The sequence below is a fragment of the Aphelocoma coerulescens genome, chromosome 3 (genome assembly GCF_041296385.1).
Source record: "Aphelocoma coerulescens isolate FSJ_1873_10779 chromosome 3, UR_Acoe_1.0, whole genome shotgun sequence".
Lineage (NCBI taxonomy): Eukaryota > Metazoa > Chordata > Aves > Passeriformes > Corvidae > Aphelocoma > Aphelocoma coerulescens.
This window is the reverse complement of record NC_091016.1, coordinates 11,783,433-11,810,834: the sequence shown is the minus strand read 5'-3', so window position 1 is coordinate 11,810,834 and position 27,402 is coordinate 11,783,433. Positions and strand designations below refer to the sequence as shown.

General features: G+C 36.9%; 1 protein-coding gene and 1 long non-coding RNA gene across 3 annotated transcripts in view; both read right to left on the bottom strand.

Moving 5' to 3' along the window:
• Positions 1–435: 435 nt before the first annotated feature.
• Positions 436–27,402, bottom strand: part of PPP3R1 (protein phosphatase 3 regulatory subunit B, alpha) — a 38,928-nt gene continuing 11,961 nt past the window's right edge. Inside the window, exons 1-6 of one of the 2 annotated variants that reach the window (XM_069009053.1) lie at positions 17,520–17,675; positions 15,334–15,373; positions 6,552–6,728; positions 4,918–4,977; positions 4,010–4,194; positions 436–2,604 (exon numbers count right to left, since the gene is read on the bottom strand). In XM_069009053.1, coding sequence (XP_068865154.1) covers positions 2,557–2,604; positions 4,010–4,194; positions 4,918–4,977; positions 6,552–6,728; positions 15,334–15,346 — 483 coding nt within the window. In that variant the 5' untranslated portion in view covers positions 15,347–15,373; positions 17,520–17,675 and the 3' untranslated portion in view covers positions 436–2,556. Of the gene's footprint in view, positions 2,605–4,009; positions 4,195–4,917; positions 4,978–6,551; positions 6,729–15,333; positions 15,374–17,519; positions 17,676–27,402 lie in introns of those variants that run through there. The other variant, XM_069009052.1, reaches the window with a different exon arrangement.
• Positions 18,347–25,724, bottom strand: LOC138107620 (uncharacterized). Its single transcript, XR_011149646.1, has 2 exons — positions 20,399–25,724; positions 18,347–19,360 (listed from the first exon to the last, which is right to left on the bottom strand). It is a non-coding gene; the product is annotated as an uncharacterized lncRNA (long non-coding RNA).

Genomic DNA, 27,402 nt, shown 5'->3' with positions numbered 1-27,402 from the left:
GGCAGCACCCAGAAGGTCCAAACACCTGCACCCCCAAAGAGCACCAGCACAGAGCTGCTGTGAAGGGCATACCTGCAGCAAGGAGGGTTGGGGTCATCAGCACCAGCCTCAGACCTTTTCCTGAGAAAGGAACTGCCTTTCAATCTCCACCTACATTAATGTTAGGGTGTGTTGGTTTGTTTTGTTTTTTAAACCACTTTCCACAGGGATTTCAAAGTATGTTATCCACTTTGAACATTTGGCAAAGAGAACCAGATGTGCCTTTGAAGAACCTCAACATATCTTGAAACACTGAAATAAATCCCAAAGTTTTCAGCAGACTGCACCCTGTAGTTTTTCAGTAAATCTTAATAATCGAGGAGTGGACAAAGAAATATGAACAAGTTTTCTTTAGAGCTACTTTAAGGTGAACAGGAAAGGTACTGAGTATCCCAGTCAAGGTTCAAATATTTTATTTTGTATTCATACAGTATGAAGATTCTTATAGTTCCCACAACATATGATGTAGCATGCAGAGGAGAAACTAAACATTCAACATAAATCATTTTTCCCCACACAAACTAAAAAAAAAAACCTCATCCCTCCCCTTCCAGTCCCCCTAAGGAAATAACATTAGCACTAATTTCTATAATGCCAGCCAAGATATGCACAAGCAAGAAAAACTGAAAGCATTTGCTAAAATGTTTGTAACAAATACTTATGTACAAAAAATTCACAAAAGACTAATTCCCCCTTGAAGCAGAGCACATGGCAGTTGACACTGGAACAGATGCAACCACTGGCTGGGATTATAAACCACGTACTGATCCAGAGGAAGAAAAAAGTTACATGTAGTGGAGATTTTTGTTTTGAACATTAACATTTACCAAAGTTTGGCAACATTATCTTTTTAATTATGCAAATTATGTAAACAAGAGGAACATTTCAAATTGATCTACATGCAAAACTTCATGTCATGCAAGGACACTAAGCACCTGGATTTCTCTCTCACAGACAGAGCCCATGATGTGCAGCACTCAGTTGAAGGAACAGCTATGGCAGACAGGTGCTCAATTGAAGAGGTTCAGACAACCTGTACTTTCCACTGCTCATTATAAAACAATTTTTTTTAAATAGAAAAACTACTATACAGGAAAGATGTACTGTCCTAAAAAATCTAGCAAATGTTTTTCTTCCAGCCAATAGTACCACTGCAGAAAAGGGAAGGGATGATATAAAGTTGTAAAACATGGCTCGCTACTTTTATATCACACAAATATATCAAGTTACCTTCCATTACAAATTATGATATGGACAAATCTAGAAAAGAAAAAAAAAATTCTCCAGGAAAAGGACTGGAGAACCGCAAGAGGTATAAATTTAGATAGTGTGAAGTTTTCCTCCTCTATGGCATAGGTTAACAAGATTTCCCCCCTGTATGAATCATATATACATATATATATATAAAATATTACCAGTTATTTAGCTACCTGTAGTATTTTTTAAATGCAGGGGGGAAAACTATCATGGTTGAAACAACAGAATTTAAGTGGCAAGAACATTTTATAACCTTAAGTACTGTATAAAATAAGTAGATGGGAATTCTGCACAGTTATGTTGATCCTAATTTCATTAAGCTAAGCACAAGAGAAAATCATGAATGCGTCTACCACCTTAAGCAGCTGTATCTAAACTGAACCCAGAACAGCAGAGTTGTCTTGGCTTCAGGACAGCTGTAAATGCTCCCAGTTCCTGGGTGACAGAATCTAACAGCCATCAAAGCATTCCGCAGTCACTATATGCACAGGAGGACTAGTTCTTGGCAGTAGCATTAAACTATATTCTCATATCAAGTAGAACTGTACTAAGTTATTTAGCAAAGAGACACAGTCCCTGGTAATATATTAACAGGTATAAATAAATTTAGTCTCCTGTGTTACAAAAAAAAAAGTAATTAAGGTGATTTAATAAGAAGCAATGCTTTGTCAGCCATTCAATATATAGAAACATCTGAACAGTCACAGGAAAGGAAAAGAGTTGACCTAAGACCCAGTTAAAATTTTACATTCTTCTACTATATATATAAAACTGTGTGAAATAAAAGTAAGGATGTATATCCATATATTGAACTGTTAATATTCTGCTTGGCACTTTGTACTCTAGTTTTGTTTCTGAATCAAGTATATTAAATTAAAGCCCACCTAGCTACTACATATAGAAAGCTACATATATATCTATATATAAATACACACACACATATATATATATAGATAGATATTTCCTTGTTATAAAAGATGAAGAAAAATAAATTAAAAAGCCAACCCCTTCCCTTTCTCCGCCACACTGATATGCTCTTTCCATCTTTGCTGTCCTTCAGACTTTAAAGTGCTACACTGAGTTATTGAGAGAATAAAAGTTCAATAACACTTAGTTGGCTTCATGAGGCTCATGTTGGAAAATGTGGCTTCACAGAGAAAAATACTTCCATTTAAATACACAGAGAGCATTGCTGGACGTCTGGAGCAGATCTTCAGAGATGGAGAAGAAAGCAAAAGTGTTGGGTGGTGCCCTACAGAGTCACACATCTACGACCATCTTTTTGTGGATATCTAGGCCTCCTACAACCTGGGAGAAAAATAAGGTTCAGAAAGATGAGAACTGAAAATTAGCAAGGTACAAAGAACACATTCAATAGATGCATTGAGGTCAATCATAAAATAAAGGCAGTACTTCCCTCCAAACTGATTTACATTTTACAAGTACTGTGAGAGATAAAATTAATTATGTACAAACCAAGGTAGTTCAGTATTAGTACAATTACACACTCAAGGGCCTGAAAACCAGTGCAAATAACACAATTTTGGCATTCCTCTCCATCTCTTATTATGGCCTTGCAGTATGTTTGTGCATGTTAAATAAAATGGTGACGTCTAAACCACCCTGTAAAACTGTGAACCTTCCCAGGAGAAGGAAAGGGCCTTAGGAACAGCAGCAGGATTTCATACAGAACTGCACATACCCAGAAAAGAATTACCAGTGTTGACAGGTGTGTGATCCATGCAGAACAGAAGGCAAAGGAAAGCTGCCATGTACAGAGGAACGTTTGATAACGCAGGAACAAAATTCAATGGCCAAATGGTATTTGCCAAAGACAACAAATGAAAAAGCATTTTTGTACATGCACAGGACAAGATTCAGAGAGGGTAAAATGCAAGAAAAAGGGTAAAAAGTTTTAGAACTGGAAAGTGTCCTGCCAGGAGGTCAACAAAAACTTAAGAAATTAAATGAAAGGAAAAGGAAAATCCATCAGTAGCACATGACAGGAAACCTGGGCAGAAGCCCAAGGACAAAAGAAGAGGCAACATCACATTTGATGGATGGCAAAGATGACAGCCCAGTGCAAGAAATAAACAAGTAATGCACTAAATCCAGGCATTTGCAGGCTGTAGCTCTGACTCCTTTGCAGATGAAGGTTTTTTTACATGATGTCACAAAAATAATTAAACTTAAAAAAAAATATATCCCCAAAATGCAAACAATAGAACCTTTTCACTTTAGTCGTTGGCGGGATGGCAGATTTCCACCACCCACCCTCCCCCCCGCCTTCTTTTTTTTAGAATTCACATATTTTTTTGAGTATGAACAAGTTATGTTTGAACTGAACTTGTAAATTCAAAGATTAGGAAAAAAAAAGCAATGCCCAAACCATGCTATCAAGTGTATCTTCCTTAATATACTGTTTAAAAGTCAATGCGTAAACACTCATTATTTCAATTTTCAAAGTTTCAAGATTCAATGTGTCATTTACTTTTTTTGATAAAAGAATTTAAAACTTGCTGTCAACTAATGAAATAAATATACCACATGTGTTGAAATCAACCCCTTCAAGCACTAAATGCTACATTTAAGCATTCTGTTCTAAGTTCTTAAAACGTGCCTTTCAACTGTTTACTCTTTTTCCAGAGCAGCACTTGAGAGGCTATTTTTTTCTCTCTGTAAATGACAAAAGTTTTCTTTAGAAGTTACTTACAGCACAGAATTCTTCAAAGGATATTCTTCCATCACCATCCTTATCTGCATTAATTATGGTTTTATCTACAATTTGCTGTAACTGAGTGTCTTTGAGATTGTTCCCAACCATCATCTTCAGCACCTGGAAGAGCTCTCCATTTGAGATATAGCCATCTTTGTCCATATCATAAATGCGAAAAGCAACTGCAGAAGTAAAAAAAAAAAAAAAAATCAAAGATAAATAAACCAACCAATTAGTAGCAACTGTGGTTGGAAAAGAATATATACTCACTTTAGAAAATGTCTTAGCACCAGCAGTAAGAGAATTCTATAAACAGCAAAAAAGAAAGTCTTCCCCACCACAAGTAAAGCACCCAGGCAGCAAACAAATTACCATCTTCCAGGAAACAGATGACTCAAAATCTGGTTACTTTGCTGCAAACAACTTGGCATCAAGACTGAATTTATTTTTAAACATTTGAATCTTAGTTATTGGAAGCTACATCCTTAACCAAACCTGTTTCTTTTCTACTCCAAAAGCCTGAGTCTGGAGATGCAGTTCTGAAACTAGAATTTAATGCTTTTCTACTGTAATAGCAAAGAATTGAGTATTGTTCTTAGGCCCTGTAAGTGCACAGAACTATGCAGCAAGCTGTTCTTAAATGAATTTACTTTTTTAAAAAACAGAAAGCAACTGAAATTGTTCAGAAAGCAACCAACCTCCCCCAACCATCCCAGCAGAAAAGAGAACTGACAAATTTTCACACAAATAAATGACAAAATGGGCAAAAAGCTTACAATCTACTTTCATTATTTTCCACTTTACATTCCATTTTACAACAATCTGGATTTGTCAGTTTCTTAACTTACAAAAGTATATTTTTGAGGATCAGAAAATTTTTGTTAAGGAAAAATCAAAATACTTACACCTCAACTTCTGTTCTTTATCTCCTTTGACACTGAACTGGGACACTCCTTCTATGAATTCTAATTAATGCAAGGAAAACATGTACAAAAAAGTGTATTTTTTAATAAACAAAGAAGTCAACATTCAGAAAATTTTAGAAATTGTAAAAAGAATCTAAATTACCCTCAAATTTTTAAAGTATTACCTACCTTGTGACACGTAAATGTCTGCGTACTTTGATATTTTAACGTTCTTCAGTGGGAGGAACCCCAAATCCAATGCAGCACTCACTAAACAGACTTGGTCACACCAGGATTTAAGTAATTTTGTTGCTGGACCTTCACAAGAACCTGACAGAAAACTCTAAGACCTTTACTAAAGCTACTCCAGTTGGGACTCTAATTGTACAACTCCTCTCAATGTTACAAATGTTCTCAATTTTAAGAATTACATTGAAACCTGAAAACTGCTTTTAAAGAAATACCAAAATAGTATTTTTCTATAAAAGAAAATTGATTTTGCCAACTTCCTGTTCCCTCCCAAGAGGAACAGCTCTCAATAACTGTATTAATCACAGCTCAATGTCACAGACAACATGATCCTCATTGTTCATGACTACCTATTTTTTACATGGGAATTTTGAATAGTTCCATGCAACAATTACTGCTTTCGATCAAAACTCAACATTCTGGTTATACTGTAGCTATCCCTACAGAAATTTAAGGGGTTTTGCAAAGGTTAGCAGCTCTTGTATATTAATATCTTATCTAAAATGTCAGCCTGTCAGTATACATAAAATTCAAGTACTTTCTCCAGTTTAAAAAAAATGCAAGAAAAATCAGTATTTCTTAGCTCCATTTAGTAGTGTATTTGCTCCAATAGTAACAAAAATTGTATCTTAACTTCTACAAGGCACACACATCCACCTGATCCATTCACATCACCTTCTCTAGTCATAAGCAACAAGAAATACTAAGTATTTTGTATTTGAACAGAACTTGTACAAGTACAGTACTTGAAGAGAAGTTACAAACATTATCACTTCTAAGGGTCAGAGACTGTTTAAAGATGAACTAGTAATGAAGATAATAACCTGCTGGCCCTTTTAATCATGAATATTTAAAATAAGTCTAAAATTTTCAGAAATGTACTAAATCAGATCTTCTAGGTTGTTTGGATTTTTTTCTTCAAGTGTTAATCTAAGATCTACCTAAAAAGAATCCCATAAAAGAAGTACCAACAGAAAAACCTGGGCTCCTTTCTATTTTCTAAATACTTCAACAAAGGACAGATTTCATTTGGATATTTGGATAAATACAACTTATGCAGAAACACACCACCTAGCCTACCCCACTTTCTTCAGTCTCTCCCCAGCATCAAAATGAAGAGTCTAAATTGGTGTACTTTAAGAGATACTCAGTGAGTAGTCCTCAGTCACATGACCTTAAAAGCAATTACTAAACAATTTGCTCTTTTAAACATTTCACTCAGAAGTGCCTTAATGCACCAGAGAAACTAGTTTTACTGGTATTTAGTTTCACTAGGAATTAGCACCTTATTTTCATTAACAAATCTTCTTCAACTTTCCTCTTTCCGATGAAGAAAAATACGAATTCTAAAGCACCACCACCTGTCACAAAACACTGTGCCTTACCTTTGAAATCCACTTCTCCATTGCCATCTGTGTCAAATATATCTATTACTCGCTGTACTAACGGGTTCTGTTGCAATTCAGGTAAAGACATGAACTCTTCCACGCTCAGAGAACCAGAGTTGTCCAAATCAAGCTTCTTAAATCTCTTTCCTAGTCGTTTTATCTCATCAGCATCAACTGAAATGAAAAACAACCCCATACTTATTCTCAGAAAGGCTTCAGTAAACCCTTTGCCGTTTGGAAACAAGGCACATTTAATTGCTTTCCTGCAAGATCTTCTACTTTATTATAACTATTAAATACCTATAAAGATAACATGAAATTCTGACGACAAACACAATTTTATTTTAAATAAGACTTACCTTTTTTCCTCCCTGCACCTGCCATGATAGAGTTAGCCTTGTGACTCACTGAATATCACATGCTGACACAACATTTTGAAGGATTGAGGATGCTTAGCTAGTTAGTTCTTAGTCAGACGGCTCTTACAAATACCAGGTATGAAGAAATTAAGGAAGAGACCAAGTGTTCTTTGAAGGAGCTAGCATTATGTTTACACTAGACTAACATAGTATGTTAGAAAGACAATTATATCCAAGGTATTAGCAAAACTAGTGCTCTTCAGCACAGCAAACATGAGATCTCCTGGGATATGTGTCAAGTTAAGCAGGTTAAGAGTCCTACTGTTTACCAGTTACCTCTCACCTACTCAAAACATCCCTCTGATTGACCTAAGACCATTTTTCCTCTTCATCATAAACAGGAAATAGGCACACCTGTAGCCCCAACCTGCATACAGCTTTTTTTTTGTCCCAGAAATTAAAGTAGATTTAGGTTCTGCAGCGGCACCTCTTCATCTAATCTCTTCAAATTAATAGAGAATCTCAATTAAACATCTGATTATGCGAGGAATAGACTAAATCTGTTAATCCATAAAAATAATTACAAGCAATCTTGTACTTTGCTGAAAAACTTGGAAAAATTTCCCCATAACAACCTGAAAATACCCTGTCAGCAACTTCATTTACGAGACCCAAGTTTGTTCACATGTTGCTCACCATTTTTGGCTGTGAAGGAGGAACTGAGGTTCTTAGGAAGCCTTGAAGGAGCCCAGCACAGAGCAAACCACAGCAAACATACCTTGCAGAACCTGAGGCTGGCAAACTCCCCCTACCAACCTCCTCCTTAACATGAGCAGCTTCTTCAATGTTTCTTAGCTCCATTTAGTAGTGTATTTGCTCCAATAGTAACAAAAATTATATCTTAACTTCTACAAGGCACACGCATCCACCTGATCCACTTCACATCACATTAATACCTTCTTAGGTTTTTGTAAAAGTGCAGCATAAAACCACACAGCTCTGAGTCTTTTGATGTTTTGAAATTGCAGCCAACTCAAGGACCTGATCCTCTACCAACAGTAATGAACTTCCACTTCAATTCCTTGATATCCTTGTCTACAATCCAATGAGACACAGTCTCCTCAGAACTGTACTATTTCAGAACGAAAGACAGAGCCTGCCAGAACTCCAAAGGCACAAGATGATTTTCTGTCAAGACTTATTTTTTCTGAATGGTAAATTCTGACATTCTGCAGTTAGTCTGTCTCAGTTAGTCAGTTATGGCTTGCAACCGCAGAGGGAAAGGGCAAAAAACAGTCTACAGTCCCAGAATAATCTTCTCTTTGCTGTGCCAGAAAGTGATGGACCTGATTCTCCCTCTAGGACCATAAAAGTAAGACTAAACATAATCTGCTTTCCTCAGTTTCTAGTAAGCAGTGTGGTATTTCACGTAATTAATCTCTCGATTGCAGTGAAATATTCCTTTTACCCCCAGTTTCTGCAGAAGCCTTGAACAAGACTGGAGGTGTGCCCTGAACAGTATGACACCACAGCAATGGCAGGAGCACACTGCACAGCTACCCAAGAACCCCTCCAGATGACACAGCAGGAGATGTAGAACATCATCATGTGACTAAATGAAGACAGTATTAAAAAGGAATGGCAAAACAGAGCTCCTCGGGCAATTTTATGAGTCCATCAGCACAAAATGCTGCTTCTCACCAACACACTGAAGGTATTTGCCAACTTTTGCTTCTGCACACAGAAACTCTTTTGCTTCCATTCTTCCTCACTCCCAGTCCTGCCAGTGGACAATTACTGGGCCCACCCCAATTTAATGTAAAGATAGCACGTTGGCAAGCTGCAAATGTGGATACTTCATTTTTAGTGCAAGCTCTACGTGCAACTCACATAGAAAGAGTTGATATCCTCAAAGAATTCTCACAGCACAAGCATTTGAAAAAGCATAAAAATATTAAGGGTGGCTTATCACACTACCTACATAAGCACATTTTCCCTTGTAAAATTAAGTGTATGAATAGACATAACTTATACCCATATTACTTCACTTTAAAACAACTAAATAGCAAAATGAAAGTAGTATCTATGGTGTATATAATGCACTGCCAGTTTCTTACAGATCAGTGGAATCTCACTTCCAATATTAATAGAAAGACTAATCTTTCCATTTTGGTGAGTTCTAAGGCCTCCTAAGCAACCTGAAATACTTCCTAGTTCTGCAATTTCACAAAATCAAAATGGAGGAAAATGATAGCAGCATTAACACAGCTGGATCTCGTCTCCCTTGCCACAAAAATGAATGAGTTAAGGAAATGCAAGTTCTATAACATTTCTAAGTGACATGTAAAAAACTGCTAAGTACCAAAACACAGTGATGACATTTTCACAAATTAAGATGTAAACACAGAGCTGCCAGAAGCAGGACTACAGACCTCTGGCCATTAGGTAACATCATTTTCTCACAACCCAGAGGTCGCATTAAAGAAAGTCTTATTTCATTACTTCAGTTCCATTTCCTGGTTTGGGAGCTCAAGTCCACGCTACTTTTTCCTCACAAATATATGAGCAAAGACTAAAAAGCGACACCCAGAGTTCTGTTAGTGTTCTGCTACAAAGTGGAGTTAATTACCACATATACGAGTCACACACACACTGCTACACAGCTTAAATTGGCACAAGCTGGCACAAAAGAGACAAGACCAACTCTGCCACTGCAGAGAGACAAGACCTCCCACACAAGATGTGCTAAGAAAACAAACTCTGTCACAAAGGTATTTTATTTTGAGTTAATGTATCTCTAGCAGGAACTACCAATACGAACTATAAAAAGAACATTTTCTTGAGGCACTCAGAAATTGATCCACCGGACACAGTATTAACAAGCAAGGCTGCTCTGCCATCATCTGCTCGGCACAAGAACCACTGCCGGGTTAGCTAGCCTCGCATTTCTAGTTAACAAGATCCTGAAATTTACAAACTAGCAAGTGTAAGAGAAGAAATTTGTTTTGTTTTCAAGATTGTACAAGGAGGTCAAGATTATGGATGATAAAGATAAGAATCAGATCACAGGAAAGGGAGGAGGTTGCAAAGGCATGTAAGAATATTTCTCAAGAATGTTAACATTTTGCTGAGCTGTAACAAAGCAACAGCTGCCTCAATTATGAAATTAAGGAGTCCTGATACTTTAAAAATGTTAATTACTCTTTCTCCACATATACACACATCCCATTTCATAGCTCATACCAGCTCAACTCCAATGCACAGTCCAGGTTCAAGTATCTAGCAGCAGTTGCTACTAGAAATAGGATTACAAATTTCTCATTCCAAACCGTGAAACATTTAAGCAGAGGGTTTGCCTGCACTGGAGATCTGAGAGAGGTTCTTTCCTTGAGGGGAGAAAAAAAAAAAAACAAGTCAAAGAACAGTACTGAAAAAAATCAGTATCTCTGCCAAAAGCTGACCAAATAGGAAACTCTTCCAATGTTTTGTTTCTGGCAATTGATAATCCATGAATGACAGTACCTGGAGGAGAAAATAATGAAAAAGCAAAATAAATGCAGGACTAAGAAAATTTCCTTTAATAGTTCCTGAGCATAAAAGCCTCTGTTCCTAATGAACATAACTGGATAAACATCTGGAGACCACTGTGTTCATAACTGACTGTATGAGATCTCATATCAGAATCTCATTATTTTTCCTTAAATATATTGCCATGAAATGCCCTTCCACAAGCTGAATTTTAAAAAGCTTATACACTTGAAAAAAATTTGTATTTGAGTAGCATCTCTGTCTTCATAAAACAGCCTGAAGAAGTAAGAATATAAATATAAAATAAGGGATGAATACATTACAGTATAAAATGGCTTAGATTTGCATACCTTCTATCTACTCTTTCTTCAGTTTGCAGCCTTCATTTCTGGTGACTCTCCCTGCCTAAGCTGAATTAACCTAAAAAACGTGTAGGTCTTCTAGGGTTTAATGTTTGTTTCTTCGTTCTCCTTTGGATTTTTTTAAAGGAAAACATCATACATTTATGTGTAACAGCAATTTCAATAATATCTTATCCATTTTTTGTTGACATTATCTCCAAGAACGCACACATACAACAGTTCCCATCCAAAATGGATGTTCCCATTTTTTACAAGACCTTTATTTTCCTTGTCCTTATCAAAAGACTTTCTTAAAATTCCACATAGCTTTCACTGAAGAACAGAGTGCTCAATTAAATTTTTAGTGTCTGAACAAAATATGACTTTGTGCCCACACAAACTCTCTTAAGTACTGCTGGAAATGCAAGGCACAAGATAGTTCAGATCAAGGGAAAGCTTCTGAGCTGAAAGGACTGATGGTGGCAGTAGCAGACAGAATTTTAGAAGACCAGCTCAGGAGACCAGGACAAATAAAAACATTAGGAAATCCTAGGAAAGTCCAAGTTCACAGTAGTGTAAAAAGGGCAATACCACCACTGAGAAAATCAGGAGGACTGAGCTTTGTTTACACTGTTTGAGGCAGAGTTTGCCTGTGACTCATCACCACACTCTGAGCAACCCTGAGCATTCCTCTACCTCAGATCCGAATTAGCCTTTTTAGTGCTGGGCTCCCCAGATGACAGGGGGCTCTGCTCTGTGCTTCCTATGCTTTTCAGCAGAATCAGACAGTATTCCATCAGCTTGGCACTGATGCCTGAGCTCACAAACTTACCAACTGGCTGGAAATAATAACTGGTAAGTGCTCTTCTTTAAAACGCTTTGTTGGCAGTCCTGTACAAACATCAAGTTCTGCACTGTTCTAAAACACATGGAATTATTTATGTTTATTTCATAATCCATTTTGAGTTTTGTTCTCCTTGTAATTAACATAAGGTGGGTGCTAAGTAGTTCTGGTAGTAAGGAGTTTTTTGTTAAAAGAACTATCAGTACTTTCAAAAGATTCCTCTTCCATCCAAGTATTAAAATTCTTAGGGCCAACACCTGCTTCATCTCTTCAATTCCTTTGCATATATCTAAAAATACGATGAATCACATTAAAATGCTTCCAAGAAACTACATGCAAATACTTTGCCTCACTCTCATTTTAGTGCAGGAGTCTTATCTCCCAGTTGTTCACTTTCTAATATGCTGATCCACACTACTGAGTTCCTCACTCCTTCCCCCCAACACAGCAGTAGGGGATGACCCATCATACTTTAAACCAATTCTGTTTCAAATTGTTATGCATGTAACTGATGCTCAGATAAGACTGTAAAAACTATTCAAGTGGCAACTCAAAAAGCTTTATTAAAAGCCTATTTCAGTGTGCTCTATGTTAGAAACAGTAATTTCTGAAAAAAAATTAATGATATTTTTTCCAGTTAACATAAAGGTACATAACTAGCTTTTTATTAATGTGAGAGCCAAAAGTAAAGAATGCCCTATAACTACAGATTTCTGAAATCCATTACATTCACTTATGCTTTAACAGGATAATTGTTTACATATTAAGAAGCATTGGGCATCCATTGCTGCAAAGCACACGATATACACACAGGCATCTGCAAAGGGTACAGACCTTGGAAAAGCTGCACATCTCTCACCAATTAAGTGCTAAGCACTTCTGAAATCTAAATGTTTACCTAAATGTTTAAAACTGTACTTAAAAGGTTGGCTTTTCAGCTACTCTTAGAATACTGGCTCAAAGGTTTAACTAACAAAAACCAGACCAGAGTGTGGTCACAGAGAGCCCTATTTCCACTTATTTTTTGAACATGAAATCATTATAGACAAGAGTATTTCTAAGGTATTAGGAAAAATACTGTCTAAATCAAACATGTTCTGAAATGAATTTTAAATGTTTCCAGACTAATTCCCCCAGAAGAATTGGGATTGCAGAGATCTCAAAATAAAACAGACCTTCAGCAAAATTCTCACCTTTACCTACAGTCTCATCTGATTCACAAATATAACGTTTCAGAGTAGCAACCAAGTCAGCCATTTCAGTCTTGGAGATCAGATTTCAAAAAGATGACGCCCTTGAGAACACTTCAACCACTTGTCTTGTCTATGCTTACACACAGCTGGCCTAATCCTCTTCATGACTTCAGATGTGTCAATTACAATTTCCTAAGTTAGAAAAACTAGTCTCCTTGTCCTAAAATCCAAACACTCTACAAAAGAGTGTTTATATTAAAAATACTACACTATAAACTATTCTTTACTTATTACAAAATAGTTTTCTCCACATCTTTTTGCTATGATAAAATTTTCTTACGGATAATTTTACAGATTTTGGCTGGCATCAAATTTTCACCATGGAAAGCAGTGCTAGGTTTTCAGCAACTTCTGGCACAGCACAGCTGAGAAACAAAACCAAACCACTTTAAGGAATCCAACAACACTAATTCACCCACTGAGAAGAACTAATGTTCTAAAATGAAAGGTTAAAAGCATATGCTTGACTGTTTAATGGTGTGCATCCTCTCCAAGGTATCCTGAATTCGCTTCACATAACTGCCAACTTTAACACAAAAATATTCTTACGAGACACCAAAGTAGCAACTGCAGCACCAAGGAGAGGTTATGACCCAATGCCCCCGTGCAAATAGCATTAATACACTATTACTAACTGGCAGTCTCCAAAAAGTATAACCATTCAAAATCCGTATCTGATAATCTTCAAAGACATTGCCTGGCCTTGCCTTGAAAGCTTTAAACCTGTCAGTGACAATTTCTGAGAAGCAGCTGGAACATTTAACATTTGAAGAACATTGTGAACGTCTACTTGGTGGACTTGCTTCCAAACATGCAGCAGTGCACATCCACACCCCAAATCCCTGGCTTTCAGAATATTGAGGCACGCAGGATCTTTAATCACAGCACTTTCATTGCAGTGACTGGGCTCATCCAAGCAAAGGGACAGTGAAAACTCCATTTTCCCCATGTGTATAGTTATGTTGCCCAGGGCGAGCTGACCTTCTTCTGTGAGAAAGGCCATCAGAGCAGAAAAAGCTCTAATCATGCAAAACTTCACATTTAAACAACAATAGCTCCAACATACAGTTTAACCATAGAATATAATGTGGAAATCCTCACTTTCTCTGCAATAAAAATGGGCAAAAAGCTCAGTAATAAACCTTTAGGCTTCCCGTTGCTACCAATGAATACAGCTTGTCCTAGAATCAGAAGTTAAGGATAGCAACAAACTGCTTACAACTCTGACATTAACACGACTAGCTACAAAAATAACTCTTCAGAAACCAGTTCGTCCCTAACTAAACACTGACCAATGGAGCAGTAATGTAAGATTGAGATATATATATATGATTCAGGAAAACACTACTGAAGTCTTCATTGAATACAAAACTCCAACCATATATTTGCGTTTAACAAAATGTACTGAGAGCATTACATAGCTATGCACTACGGTGGATAAGATTCTCAAGTGTTTGCAAACTTATGACTCAAATTAGAATCCACATAGATGTTCCTATTAGGCACAGAGGACTTTCAAATTAGCAGCTAAAGCCTCATTTCTCTGAAAAAAAACATATTTAGACAAAGATTTCTCCATGATTATCTATTTTCTGTTACAGTTTGAATTACAAGACCCAGAGACAAGCACTGTGAAAGAAATCTAGAAAATATTCCCTCTCTTGAATAGCTACTCTGTTTAAAAACAAGATCCGATTCACCCAAGATAAGGAATTTTATCAAGTGGTTCAGAAGACACACACGTCTATGCACACTTTAGGGCTGAAAAAAATCATTCCATGGAAAAAATAGCTAAGAATAGGTACACTTAGCACAACACCACAAGGACATTTCAAAAGACAACCCCTTCTTTGGTCAGCTTTAAGCAAAAAATCCTTCATTTTTACAGGGTAGATTAACCCCATGAGATGGAGCACTGAATTTTAGTCTCACGTAGCCAAAAGCAAGTAACACCAAGTGAGTTCTCACCTAACTGCTTGGCTACAAGCATACACAGGGGAAAAAAAAAGCTCATTTAGTCTCAACCTCTCCTTCCTCTGAGGGCACAAAGCCAGTTTAAGCAATATACTTCACTCCTAACACAGCACAGACTGCACCATGAGCTGCTCCACATCTCTGAGGAACTGGCACCAGGACTGAGGGAAAAGCCCCACCAGTCGAACTACACTTCACCCTACAAACATCAAGACTATCGTAAGTTTTTTTATATTCTAATGGAAGACTCAAAGAAAACCCTCAAAACTTTAAGTGATTTTTATTTTAAAGATGGACTGATTTTTGATTTTACAATTAACAGCAAAAGCTGTATTATTTCCAAAGGTAATTTTTAACCCTTTTAATTTTGTTCTTTTGGTTAGTATATAAACTGCATAACCTACATGGAAACTGTACATATCAATCCCCAAGTAAAATTCACTTCTGTAACAATATAACGTAGCAATTAAAAAAACTTACAGTGTGAGCACATTTCCAAAGGGTAGCTTGCCTCATTTCCCTGAAACACAAGAAAAAAAACCAAAGTTTCAATTACTCCCAAAATAGCTTTAAGGAACTATTTAGATTTCATCACTGCAAAAATCTCAGGCAATCAAGTTACATTGTTATTTAAAAATACGTATTTCAGACCCAACAATCAGAAAGAGTGCTTTATTTGGATAGATCTATGTTACCAAAACATACAAAGAAATATAAAACCATTAAGAGGTCTGCTCCAATGAGAATTCCCATGACAATGTCAGTTCACATGATTATAGCAAGAACTTCAATCCCATATTCTAAACTCAGAAAAACAAACTCACTACTTATATATTGAGCAAATGCTACTTTTCAAGTTAAAAGTATTTAATTACTAAACTTCACAAAGCCTGTGTTACCATTTTATTTCATACACTGAAAAAGACGTCCTTATAAACTCCGATGACAAATCTTACTCAATTTGCACAAAAAAAATTTATCAAGTTTTCTTCCCTGGACCACCTGCCCATTCCCCCCAAAAAGGATTCACACACCAAGAATGATACAAAAGAAGAGTTTTATATACCAGAAACTCATACATAACAGCTTTACATTTAAATATTTTTGTAATGTTAATTTTGTACTATGTTAATATGTTCCTGCTTTGTAACTGAATTGAAAGTCAAACTAAGATTTTAAATCCTTGCTATACTACAACACCGTAATAGCACAAAAAGCTTAAAAGTTTGAGCGTGTGAACACTTTAAATTTGCATATACAGAAATCAACATGAACTACTGCAACATGAACACCAAAAGACACTAAAACTTGGTATTTTCCCCCAAATGCCTCACTTTGTGCCAGAGATCACAATACACACATGCTTAATGACTTTTCTGAATCCATTAGCAAAGGACCAGCCAGATAATGGAAGAGTTTCATTCATAACCATTTTCAAAACAAGTATTTTTAAGGAAATGTGTTACACAAGAAAACAAAACATATTTCAGATGAGTCTAAGACCCTCTATTCAGCAGCAATTTTCTTATGGTGTGGAGCATAAGGGATTCCACAGCTGAGCACTTGCAAAGAAAGGCTCATCAAAACTATACAAAATTGAATAGAAATCGAGATATTACTTGACAGAAGGGGGGAAAAAAAAGGAAGAACTCCCTTTAGCCTAGAAGCTAAAATACAACTGCATTTTCTAATTAGAGCAGAAAGGGGCAGAACAAACATCTCACAAATCTAAACATGTTCAAGAGGAGATGTGGTGGTGTTGTTGTTGAGGGGAGTTGTTTGCACTTTATCTAGAACACTTTCACTTTGCTTATCCCCCACAATCCACAAGCTCTCTTGCTTCTTTAAAAAATGTTCTAAATAGGGCAGCCTTAATGTCTTCTCCAATGTCTACTTAGAGCAAGACAAAGCAGCAGAACAGAAACGTAGTTGAGGACCATCAGGTCACTAAAACCTCAAAAGCACATCAGGGCTGTTCGACAAACTAATTGCAGGTACTAAACTGTAGCACGGAATCCAGGAGAGCCAACACCACATGGAAAATATTGGATGGAACCCAACCAAAGTTTTAGGATAAACAGCAAAGACCAAAACAGGTAGCAAAAAGCTAGTATATGCATATGAATATAAAAGGGTAGGGAATCTAAAACGGGAGAAAGCAGAATTTTGAAACAAGAAGAAACAGGAACCAGGGGATCCAGCTAGGCTGCTCAAGACACGAGGTCATGAAGAGGCAAGAAAAACACCAGACTGGAAGGCTGCAAATTAAAGGAGAAAGTTGAATTAAAACCAGTGCATTTATGCACATGCACACAAATATACAATATTAACTACTACTGTTCTGGCATTTACATCCCTGTTCAGGTCTTGGGAGAAAATTTCTAGTACAGGCTACCAAAATCAATCGGCCTAAAGACACATAAAATGCTTCTGAAAACTGAGCAAGACAAAATGAAAAAATGGGAGTAACTTTTTTCAGTTCATGAATAAGTGTAATGTTTATAAGGAGCCTTACTGTGCATTTAGACACACATGCTAAGTCATAAGCAAGTTATCTAAGGAGTAGCCTAAAAAATATTTTGAGATCAGAGAAAAAAGTGAATAAACTTCATCTTAGCTTTTATTTGAAACAGTTACTGCTAAAAAAAAGTGTTCAGAATACTTACCTATCCAGGACTCAATCTTGGATATCTAAAAAGGTAGAAAAATCTAGTAAATGACAATGTACAAATTACATGATTATTCAACATTTTCCACATAGTATTTAAATAAAGTATTTTAAAAAGTCGTTACCTGCTACTGATGTGTTGAATATTCATCTTCACAGGAGAATTCAAAATTCTTGTAAGATTTAAAAGGATGTTGATTGGGTTGGGGGGGGGGGGTTTGGTACAAATAAACATTTGAACTACTCATGCCAAAATTCCTGTTTGCACAGCTGTGACCTGGACAAACACAAAGATGGTGCTCTTCACCAAAGCCTTGCTCTTCAGAGATTAAGACGAATGATTTGGTCTCAGGAGCAGGCATTTTTTATCATATTCCAAGCAGCAGTACAAGAAGGTTGCTTACTTGTCCCCAGATACAACCAGTATGTGCAGACACTCTATGAGACAGGAGATAAACCCTGAAACACACGCACTAAGTACAGGCTGAATACTCCTCTTGCTCAAGATGCAAGAATTGTTTAATAGGCAGGCAGTAAGTAAAATGGACGGTCTAGAGTTATATCCATATTCATGTGTTGAGAAAAAAAGCAGGGAGGTAAGCACAGCTATGAGACATCATTAAGTATCAAATAAACCCTCTAAGAAAAGGGAAAGAAACTGGGTACATTTTCATCTGTACAGTTTTAATGCAAAGAACTATCTAATTTTAACACCAGGATGAGGAAGCATTCTGAAAAATGCTGAAAAATATTCTCTGTGATTGAGTGCACTAAAAGAAAATTTGAGTTGCTGCAAAAGATGACTATCATTATACATCTCATTCATTAAAATAACAATGCATTTACACTTTATTTTGAAGTTTTAAATTACACTAATTTATAAAGACAAAAGTCAGTGTAAAACTCCAAAGATGTACTTTCATCTCTGACAGAGAAGTTCATTTATACAAATACTGTAGAGTAACAAGGTTCTGACACAGCATAAAATTGTCAATTTAAAAATCTCATTACAATATTAGTGTTTCCTGCCAGATACATTTTCAATATACTGTTATCCACAACATATCTCACAAAAAGTGAGAGTATCTGCTCATATACACTATATCAGCACAGTGACACATGGTTTGTAGAAGAAATACAGTTTTTACAGAGTCAACGCTCCGCAGGAGATTTACTTGGCACCTATGCCCAGTGTAAAACACACCTTCCTCAGGTGTATCTGGGTTATTGCTACCAGACTGCCGGAACTCCACTCTCTCTCAAGCTGCACCAGTAGAAAAAGCAGCTGAAATACTACAGGTACCTTGAATAGCCTTATAATTTTAGAACAGTCTTGAAATTTTCTTGAATGCTGTTAGAAGCCTACGAGTTAATTCCCAGTTAAGCAGCTGCAAAACCATGACTTGTTGACAGAAATAATTACAGATAAAGGAAAAGTCCAAAATCTACTAACAGAAGGTTGACCTAATTCTGAATACTGCAGAAATACCAGTTTCCTAGAGAGAAGACAAAACACATCACTAAAGGAGTTGACATGACACATAAGGTGTTCCTTTAAGAACAAAAGTGGTTTTTGCAATTTTCTACTAAGTATTCTTTTCTCCTTTCAGCAGCTGTGCCTTTTTACTAGGTCAGAATAACTTCTTAATGGACTTTAGCCATTATATCTTCTATAGATTATTTTAAAAAAAGTGTTTCTTGATTTTTTTTTCCCCTGGCAGTTATTTCAAATACTAATCACTCTCTCTTCTTAAGATCAGTTTTGTACGTGCTGCTCCAAGGTACAATAGTTAAGGCAATTATCTTGACAAGTTTCCTCTTAGTGAAAGACATGAAGATCTGTGGATAGAAAATGAAAAAGGAGATCAGCGATTAGCAAAATTAGTAACAGAATCTCAATTCTTAGCTGCAGTTGTTTATACAAAACAGCTTGTACACAGTAAGACATCACACTGCAAAGCAGTTCTTCACCATATATTACTAGAACACTGTTTCTAGGTCTGATTATACATTACTTTTCTGCATGATGTGCAACTTTTTGTAAGTAGTTCAGAGAGCTAAATTACAGCATCAGCCTTCAATTAGTTTTCTGTTTTTATAAAAGCAGAAAATGTGTATAAATGTCAGTAAGCCACAATTTCACTTTAGGACTAATCTCAAGTTTAGTCCTCCAAAGGGGATGTGAGAGCCACTACAAATGAAAATTACTTCCTGGACAGTTTAAAACATTAGGTTCTTTCAAAGATTTTGATTTGTTTCCACAGCCAGGCAATTAATTCAACAAGGGCAAGAGTGGTCTCCTGATCTGTTTAGTACAGGTACAGGAGTAGCTGTCCAAGATTTACTACTTTCTGCAAAAGCATACAAAAATCAGTGTAAGAAGTTCATATTTGTAAATTGCCTTAAATATACGAACTGCCTTGTCGCAGCACTGGCTGTTCTCTGCACTAGATGTTCCTGCATTTGTGTTTTTGGTGCAAAGGCACCTCCTGGCATGTTGGCAACACACTGTATGTGGTGCTTCTTGTATCTCCTCCTATACCTTCAACACTACTAACTACCACTGTTAGCACAAGCAAGAAACTCCAGCGGGCAAGTGAAACAGTCCAAGCCGTGCCAGCTGAGGGCCAGAACTAGGCATTATCAAGAAAGTCAACTTCAATTCTTAAGTTATACAAAAAGCTGTTTTCCATTATCCCCTACTACAACTCAAAAGAATGGGAATATTAAGAAGAAAGATGGAAGCAGCTGGCAGCTTGCATTTAAGAAGAGCCCACACATAAGAGCCTTCTCCCTGTTCCACAAACACACAAAATGCTTCTCTGTCTTTTCTCATTCTTCTCCATACCACCAGAAGAAATGATTGATGACAATTACCTGTTGCAGAGAATTCTTCCTCCTCCTTCGAGCTCATTTTCCATGTATTGTCATTTTCATAAAGCTTTAACAGTGAAGAACTGCTTGGTGAAAAGGAGCTTGATTTGGTTTTTTTTGGTTAGGATTTTTTTTTTAAATGATCATTGTTTAACAGATTACTAGAGCTCTGGCTATCAGAGGTTGGCACTGTATTCCTCATCAAAAAACAGCAGGCAAGTAGGCAAACTAAAAACGATGGTATATGTTTTCAAGGCTCTACAAACTTCTGTATGAATAGAACATACCACATAGACACATCTACAGTGGTTTAAAATGAATTTCACACAAGGCCCAGGAAGCTTTAAGCCACTTTATTATTTGAATTTCTGAATTAAATGTTGGTCATAAAAATATGCAAGACCTTATCTATTGTAATTTATACATTTTATATGGAACTTACCAAAGAATTAAAGACTGAAAGAAGTTTACCAGAGCACAGGTGAGACATACCCAAAGTTTCTGCAGACACCACAAAAAACAGAGCTTAAAACAAGAAAAGCAGGAACAAGATTTCAATGCAAAAAAGCAGTAAGAAAAATACTTTTATCTACCCTGTTCAGAAAGAGTATGAATTTACTTATACTTGGCCTTTTCTGTTAAATTTAATTAGAAGAAGAAAAAAAACCCAAAAACCCTTGAACAAACTACTCAACACAAAAGAGTTGTGTCAGCCCAAGAGGAGTCTATGAATCAAAAAAAACATGTCAATGATTATCTTCTATTTAATAGGAATATCTAATTTATACACTGCAAAAGGAAACTTGCGAAGGAAATGCTATAGATAAGATCACTAGGGAATTTGGCATTTGTGTTTTGACTTGGAGTAATTAAGTCACCTCTTAGGCTTTTTACTGCAGACAGTAAACAAATCTCCCTAAAATTTGGATATCCAAACATCGTTACCTGAAAACAACACTTAAGAACTGGTAATAGTGCAGACTAACTGCCAAAATTTAGAAAGCAACATTTAAAACAGCTTGGTGACTTCCGTATTTATACAAAGCAACTACTAAGTAGCTGCTTTGCATAAAAGTATTCCAGGCAGAGAGAGTGCAACTCCCCCAAATACTTCCTCCTTGAATTACCAGTTCTCCAACACAAGACTTCTACTCAAAGAAAATAAATCTACCTCTGAAGTTCTTACATTCGTACCAATGTTGAGTTAGATTTTGCAAAGCAAAAATTAGGTGAAGCCAAGAAATTAGAAGACATTGAATAAGAAGGCTTGTGGAAGTTCAAGCAACTTAAGAGTAGTGACAGTTTCACCCCAAATTCTCAGCCTGTTTTCTAAGATCATGTCCTAAAGAAGGAATTAAAGAAATACATAAAAATTCATGGGATGTGACACCCACCTCACATTCGGTAAGTTCAAAAATTACGTATCTCCTAGCAATAAGCTAGACTACACTTGCCAATCTTGCATTATGTTTTCAAGTCACCAACAAATCCAGTCTATCCTGAAGCTAGGACAGTATGACAGCAGTTTAAGATCCAAGACTTCCAAGCTGAATCCAGCTCAAATGACAATTTATTGAGCCTTCATGACTACACCACAATTTTCACAACCTCAGCTCTGCTTATGTTCCATTCATTGTTGTAATCAAAGCCCATGACATTTCATAGCCATTACCTTGCCTACCCAAAAGTTCAATATATTTTCTGGCATTGTGACTGTCAAATCTGGGCATCTTGCTACCCTTTGGTGTGAGCATTCAATCATCCACACGTGCAACAGAAGGAATTAAACAGCATACAAACGAGCAACAAATTCTTACAGGTTATACAGAAAAGTCAAGGATTAAAGTAAAGTAAATAAATAAGGAAAGGAAACAGAGAAGCAGCAATAATGGTACCAGGCACGTAGCACAGATCACAAGTGTGACAGTAAAGGATCTGGGCATTCCACTGGTATGTAAGAGTTGTACTTCTCTGCACTTTGAGTAAAACTTGCCATTATAATCAGTAACTCTTTATTATGAGCACAACTCTTAACAGCTAGAACTAGGAACATATATTGAATTCACAGAATAGCACGAGTCACGAAAGAAATCCGTTTTGGTATTTCTTTACCAAATAAATCTTTCAATGGTCTATATATAAAAGAATGAACAGTACTTTTATGGAAGAGTATCCACCACTTGTTTCTTCAATTCTTTAGTCAACCAGCAACAAGACACATATTGCAGCAATATATTATAGTTATTTTCTCCTGGACCCCTGAAGATATAGCTACAAAAGCAAACTATGAAATTTATGAACTGACCTTAAATGTTAGGATTTAGATTATCTTGGGTGCAATCACACAGTGCATGCAGGACAACGAGGGCAGTGTCTCTATCAATCCCAGTCAGCCTGGATTCAGCAAGGCAGGCTCTGCTTGACCAACTTCATCTCCTTCTATGACAAGGTGTTCCACTTAGTGGATGAAGGAAAGACTGTGGATGTGATTTACCTGCACTTTAGGAAATCCTTTGACACTTGTGTCTCACAGCATTCTCTTGGAGGAACTGTTTGCGCATGGCTCAGATAGGCCATGGGCTCACTGGGTAAAAAAACTGCCTGGATGGCCAAGCCAAGAGTGGTGGTGAATTGAGTTGCATTCAGCTGGAGGCCTGTCACCAGCTCCCCAGGGATCAGTTTTGGGGCAGGTCATGTTTACTATTTTTGTCGATGATCTGGACAAGAGGATACAAGGGTACTCTGAGTCAGTTTGCAGATGACACTATGGGAGTTTTCTTCTGCTGGAGGGTAGGAAGGCTCTGCAGAGGGATCTGGACAGGCTGGATTGATGGGCTGAGGCCAATGGTATGAGGTTCAACAAGGTGAAGTGCCAGGTCCTGCCCTTGGGTCACAACCCCAGGCAGTATCACAGGCTGGGGGAAGAATAGCTGGAAAGTGGCCCAGCAGAAAAGGACACAGTGGTGTTGACTGACAGCAGCTGAACACAAGCCAATAATGTGCCCAAGTGGCCAAGAAGGCCAGTGACATCCTGGCCTGTATCAGGAATAGTGTGGTCAGCAGGACCAGGAAAGTCATTCTTCCCCAACTCCAGAGAAGAGTTTGGAACATAAGTCCCATGAGGAGCAGCTGAGAGAGCTGGGGATGTTTAGCCGGAGAAAAAGGAAGTTCAGGGTTGACTTTATCTCTCTACAGTTCCCTGAAAGGAGGCTGTAGCCAGGTGGGGTTCAGGCTCTGCTCCCAGGCAACTAGGAAAAAGACAAGGGGAAACTGCCTCAAGTTGCACCAGGGAGGTTCATGTAGGAAAAATTCTTCAGCGAAAGAGTGGTTGAATATTGGAACAGGCTGCCCAGGGGTGTGATGGAGTCACCAACCCAGGAAGTGTTCAAAAAATCAAGTGGACATGCCACTGTTCTGGTTTACTGGGCATGACAGTATTCACTCAAAGGTTGGATTTGATGATCTTGGAGTTCTTTTCCAACCTTAATAATTCTGTGATTATTTTGTACCTTCCTTTGAGCTGTTAAGAGTTCCCTAGGTATACAGAGATAAACACGAGTATTATTTCAAAGTTGGTTCTACAGAAGTTGAAAAACCAAGAAGCAAATTTTTAATGGCGCAGATAACGTAATAAATGAGTGTCAAATGCTTTAGAAGTCTAAAAATCTTTTATCTTTGAAAAAAATAATCTAGAAGAGCTCGGAAAACATAGAAGTTTCATCTGGGATTAAAAAGAAATCTTACAATTATATGTAGTTAACACATTGTTGCCCAACCAATTTAAGGTTTCCTTTAAATAGGTAAACTATTTTCCATTTTCTGGCAGGCACAACTTCCAAGAGGCTACAACTATCTAGCATAATACATCCACAACTCCTTAGCATCTCCATTACAATTCCACCCAGCAGTTTAAAACCAGTGACACAAGCCAGCCAACATACTCTTACATTCCACTTTCATGTTTGGATACAACCTCCATTTAGACACTACAGCATAAACTATGTTCTCCCCTGCATCTGCCAATGAGTGTAATCATCATCCCTTGAAACTTTATAGTAACTTTTTGTGGACACTTTCAGTTACATTTCTTGTAAAGTTTACCAGAAATCTGATAAACAACTGAACTTGTATCAGTGCTCAGTTTATGTGTATGATCTTAAAGGTGAAACACATAAAGGTACAACAGGCAGGTCTTACAGTTGTTGTTAATATTCAAACTCAACACCTCACCTGAATACTAATCAAGAGCAAACATCAAAGAAGGCTGTAAGTATGTTATAGATAAAAGAGGGCACTTCAGCGAAAAAAAAAACACAACAAAACAAAAACAAAACCACAAAACCAAACACAGCTGGTTTTAACTTACCTGTCAAAGAAGATTTCAAGTTTTAAATGTGTTACCCCCAAAGCAGTCTAAACTTTTAATCCTGCCTCTAAAGAAAACACTCTGTGACCTTCAGTACTGAAGGAACTCAAAAAAAGATTAATACCTAATTCTTCAAGATATTTAAATTGCAGACATTAGAGATAATGAACCAAGGCAAAGGGGATTGGTGGATTTGGGATTACAGTAGAGATCAAGTCAGGTTAAAGCTGTTACAGCATTCTGGCATTGCCTCTTTTCAAGTATGCTGAGTGTTATAATTCCCTTTGCCACATTAAAAAAAAAGGAAAGTCTTATTAAAAAAAAAAAAAAAACCAAAAAACTTCTTTTGAATACATTTACTATTTGCTCCTAACAAAGTAAGTGATGATTCCTTAGAAGATTCTTCCCTGTTGCATGTATGTCAAGTTCTACCATACCGCTTTTCTGGATGTAGGAGGCAAGAAAGACTGTCCAAGTCTTAGGAAAAGCCTGCAGTTTACTCCTTAGTCACCATCTAATCCAGTCATGTCTCTGCTCAACCTTCATCAGTCATTTTAAGGGAAGCCACTTGTCCCCTAGCTGGCAGTTGGCCAGTCACTTCTGCTATGCTTTATTTAAACCCTTCACTGTCCATGGGTCTCCTCCAATGTGAGATATTAATGGCTTAAGGCCATCACAGTCAAGTAACTATTCTAGGATATCACAGGGAAGCCCTAAACCAATGAAGCACAAAGCAAATCCAAAATTAGAGATGGCTACTGTTGCCAAAGCCTCTACCAGACAGGAAACTAAAGGAATCAAGAGTGTAATTTATAAGAAGATTCGGCATTTAATACACCATTTGGCTTTATTAAGGGAAACAGTAAAAACAAAAAGTGGATTTATTCAAATAGGATAAAAATACCCATTTTAAATTTCAATGTTTTGAATTTCAAGTGTTCAGGACTGAAAAGCAATCTTGAAGTCTGTCCATTTACAGCAGGGATTATATGATATATATTCATATACATCCATCCCATAGCATTTCCTATCTAAACTCAGTTACAATTGCTGAGCTTCCAGCAAAAATCTAGACTTGCATGATCCTGAAGGTATGATAAAGCACTTGGTTTAATCACAGATCTGTACATTCAGACATAAACACTGAGTACTCACCTGCAGTGTCTCCCAGAAAAAAACGTCACCCAAGACAGAACGAGACATACAAACCCAGCACAAACAACAAAGAGCAGTTTGTTAAACTGCTTAAGAAGAAAGAATGACCAAAGATAAAAGCAGTTTTACTGCAAAGTCCTTTTCCTGAATTTGGAGGACAAAAGAAGCCATGAGGTCAGAGCGTACACTGGTAATATAACTTACTAGGTATGTATGTATTCCCCCAAATCATCTCACACAAGTTTGTAGACATAATAAAAACCTTAAGGATAACTAGGTTGCTTTAAGCTTTACCCAACTGTTCCATCTGTAACATGTGAGACTATTCAAATTTTCTCTTCCATTTTATAATCTCCCTAACAGACCTTGCAGTATGTCAGACAGACAGATAATAAACAGTGCTAGAAACAAACACAGCGAGTTTTTAAAACGAGGTAAGGCAGAGAATAGATTGTGCCACATTTAGAAAACTAACAATCTTGTTAATTGAAGGAGAAAAGCAAAACCTCAAATGTATGTGAAACCATAGAAAACAATAAAAGATCTCGTTGTAAGAGCTTGCAAAAACATTGTAATCTGTAAATAAAACTTGAGAGAAAAGCAGTGACAGGAACTAGAGTGTTCACTTCATGAGCTAAGGCGCAATTCACAATTTCATTTTTGGCAGTTCCCAGCTGCTACTCTTTAGAGGCAACAACCCAATCTGCTTATCCAATCACTTCAAAGCTCACATTTCTAAAGCTTGCATCACTCAAAAATTCTCAGAACCCTGTAATTTTAAGTGCATAAATGAATAATGAACTCTCGAAAAGCCAAGGAAAGGGGTTTCCCAGAAAGATTCTGACGCAACACAACCTTTAGTAGGAGAATAATAAAATTCTGCCACCGCTAAAACAAAGTTCTGATGCAATTAAGAGTTCACACTGGGAAGTCTTTGCGAGTAAAAGGTTGCTCCTCCACTGCTTCTGGAAGAGTCACAAAAAATTTACAAGATATTTATTTGTTCCACTTAGGTTAACATACCGGTTTCACCTACAAAACCTCTTTCTAGGTTTACAACACAAACTGAAGTTTATTCTATTCCCTTAGCTACAGAGGAGACCATGACAGCTGTCCTTTTCAGCTTTAAAGATAATTGTAGTAAAGTTTCTCAATCAATACACCCCATGACTGTACTGTTATATGGACTAACCTCACACTAGTAAAAATTAAACCAAGACCATGTCCAGAAAATTTGTAATCCAAGTACAAAACAAGGTAGAAAATATAAACAACTGCAAGAGAATAGACACATCAATGACAAGTTACAAAAAAAAACCAAAACAACACAAACCTGAAACAAACCACAGATCTTTATGCATAACAAAAGTAGAATTGAAGAGCTTCAGAGAGCATTTCAAAGAAGGAAGCTTTGGAAGTATATAGTGCAAAAGCTTATCTAAAGAGTATGGGAGAAAGCATAAAATGCAACTGAAGACTTTATCAA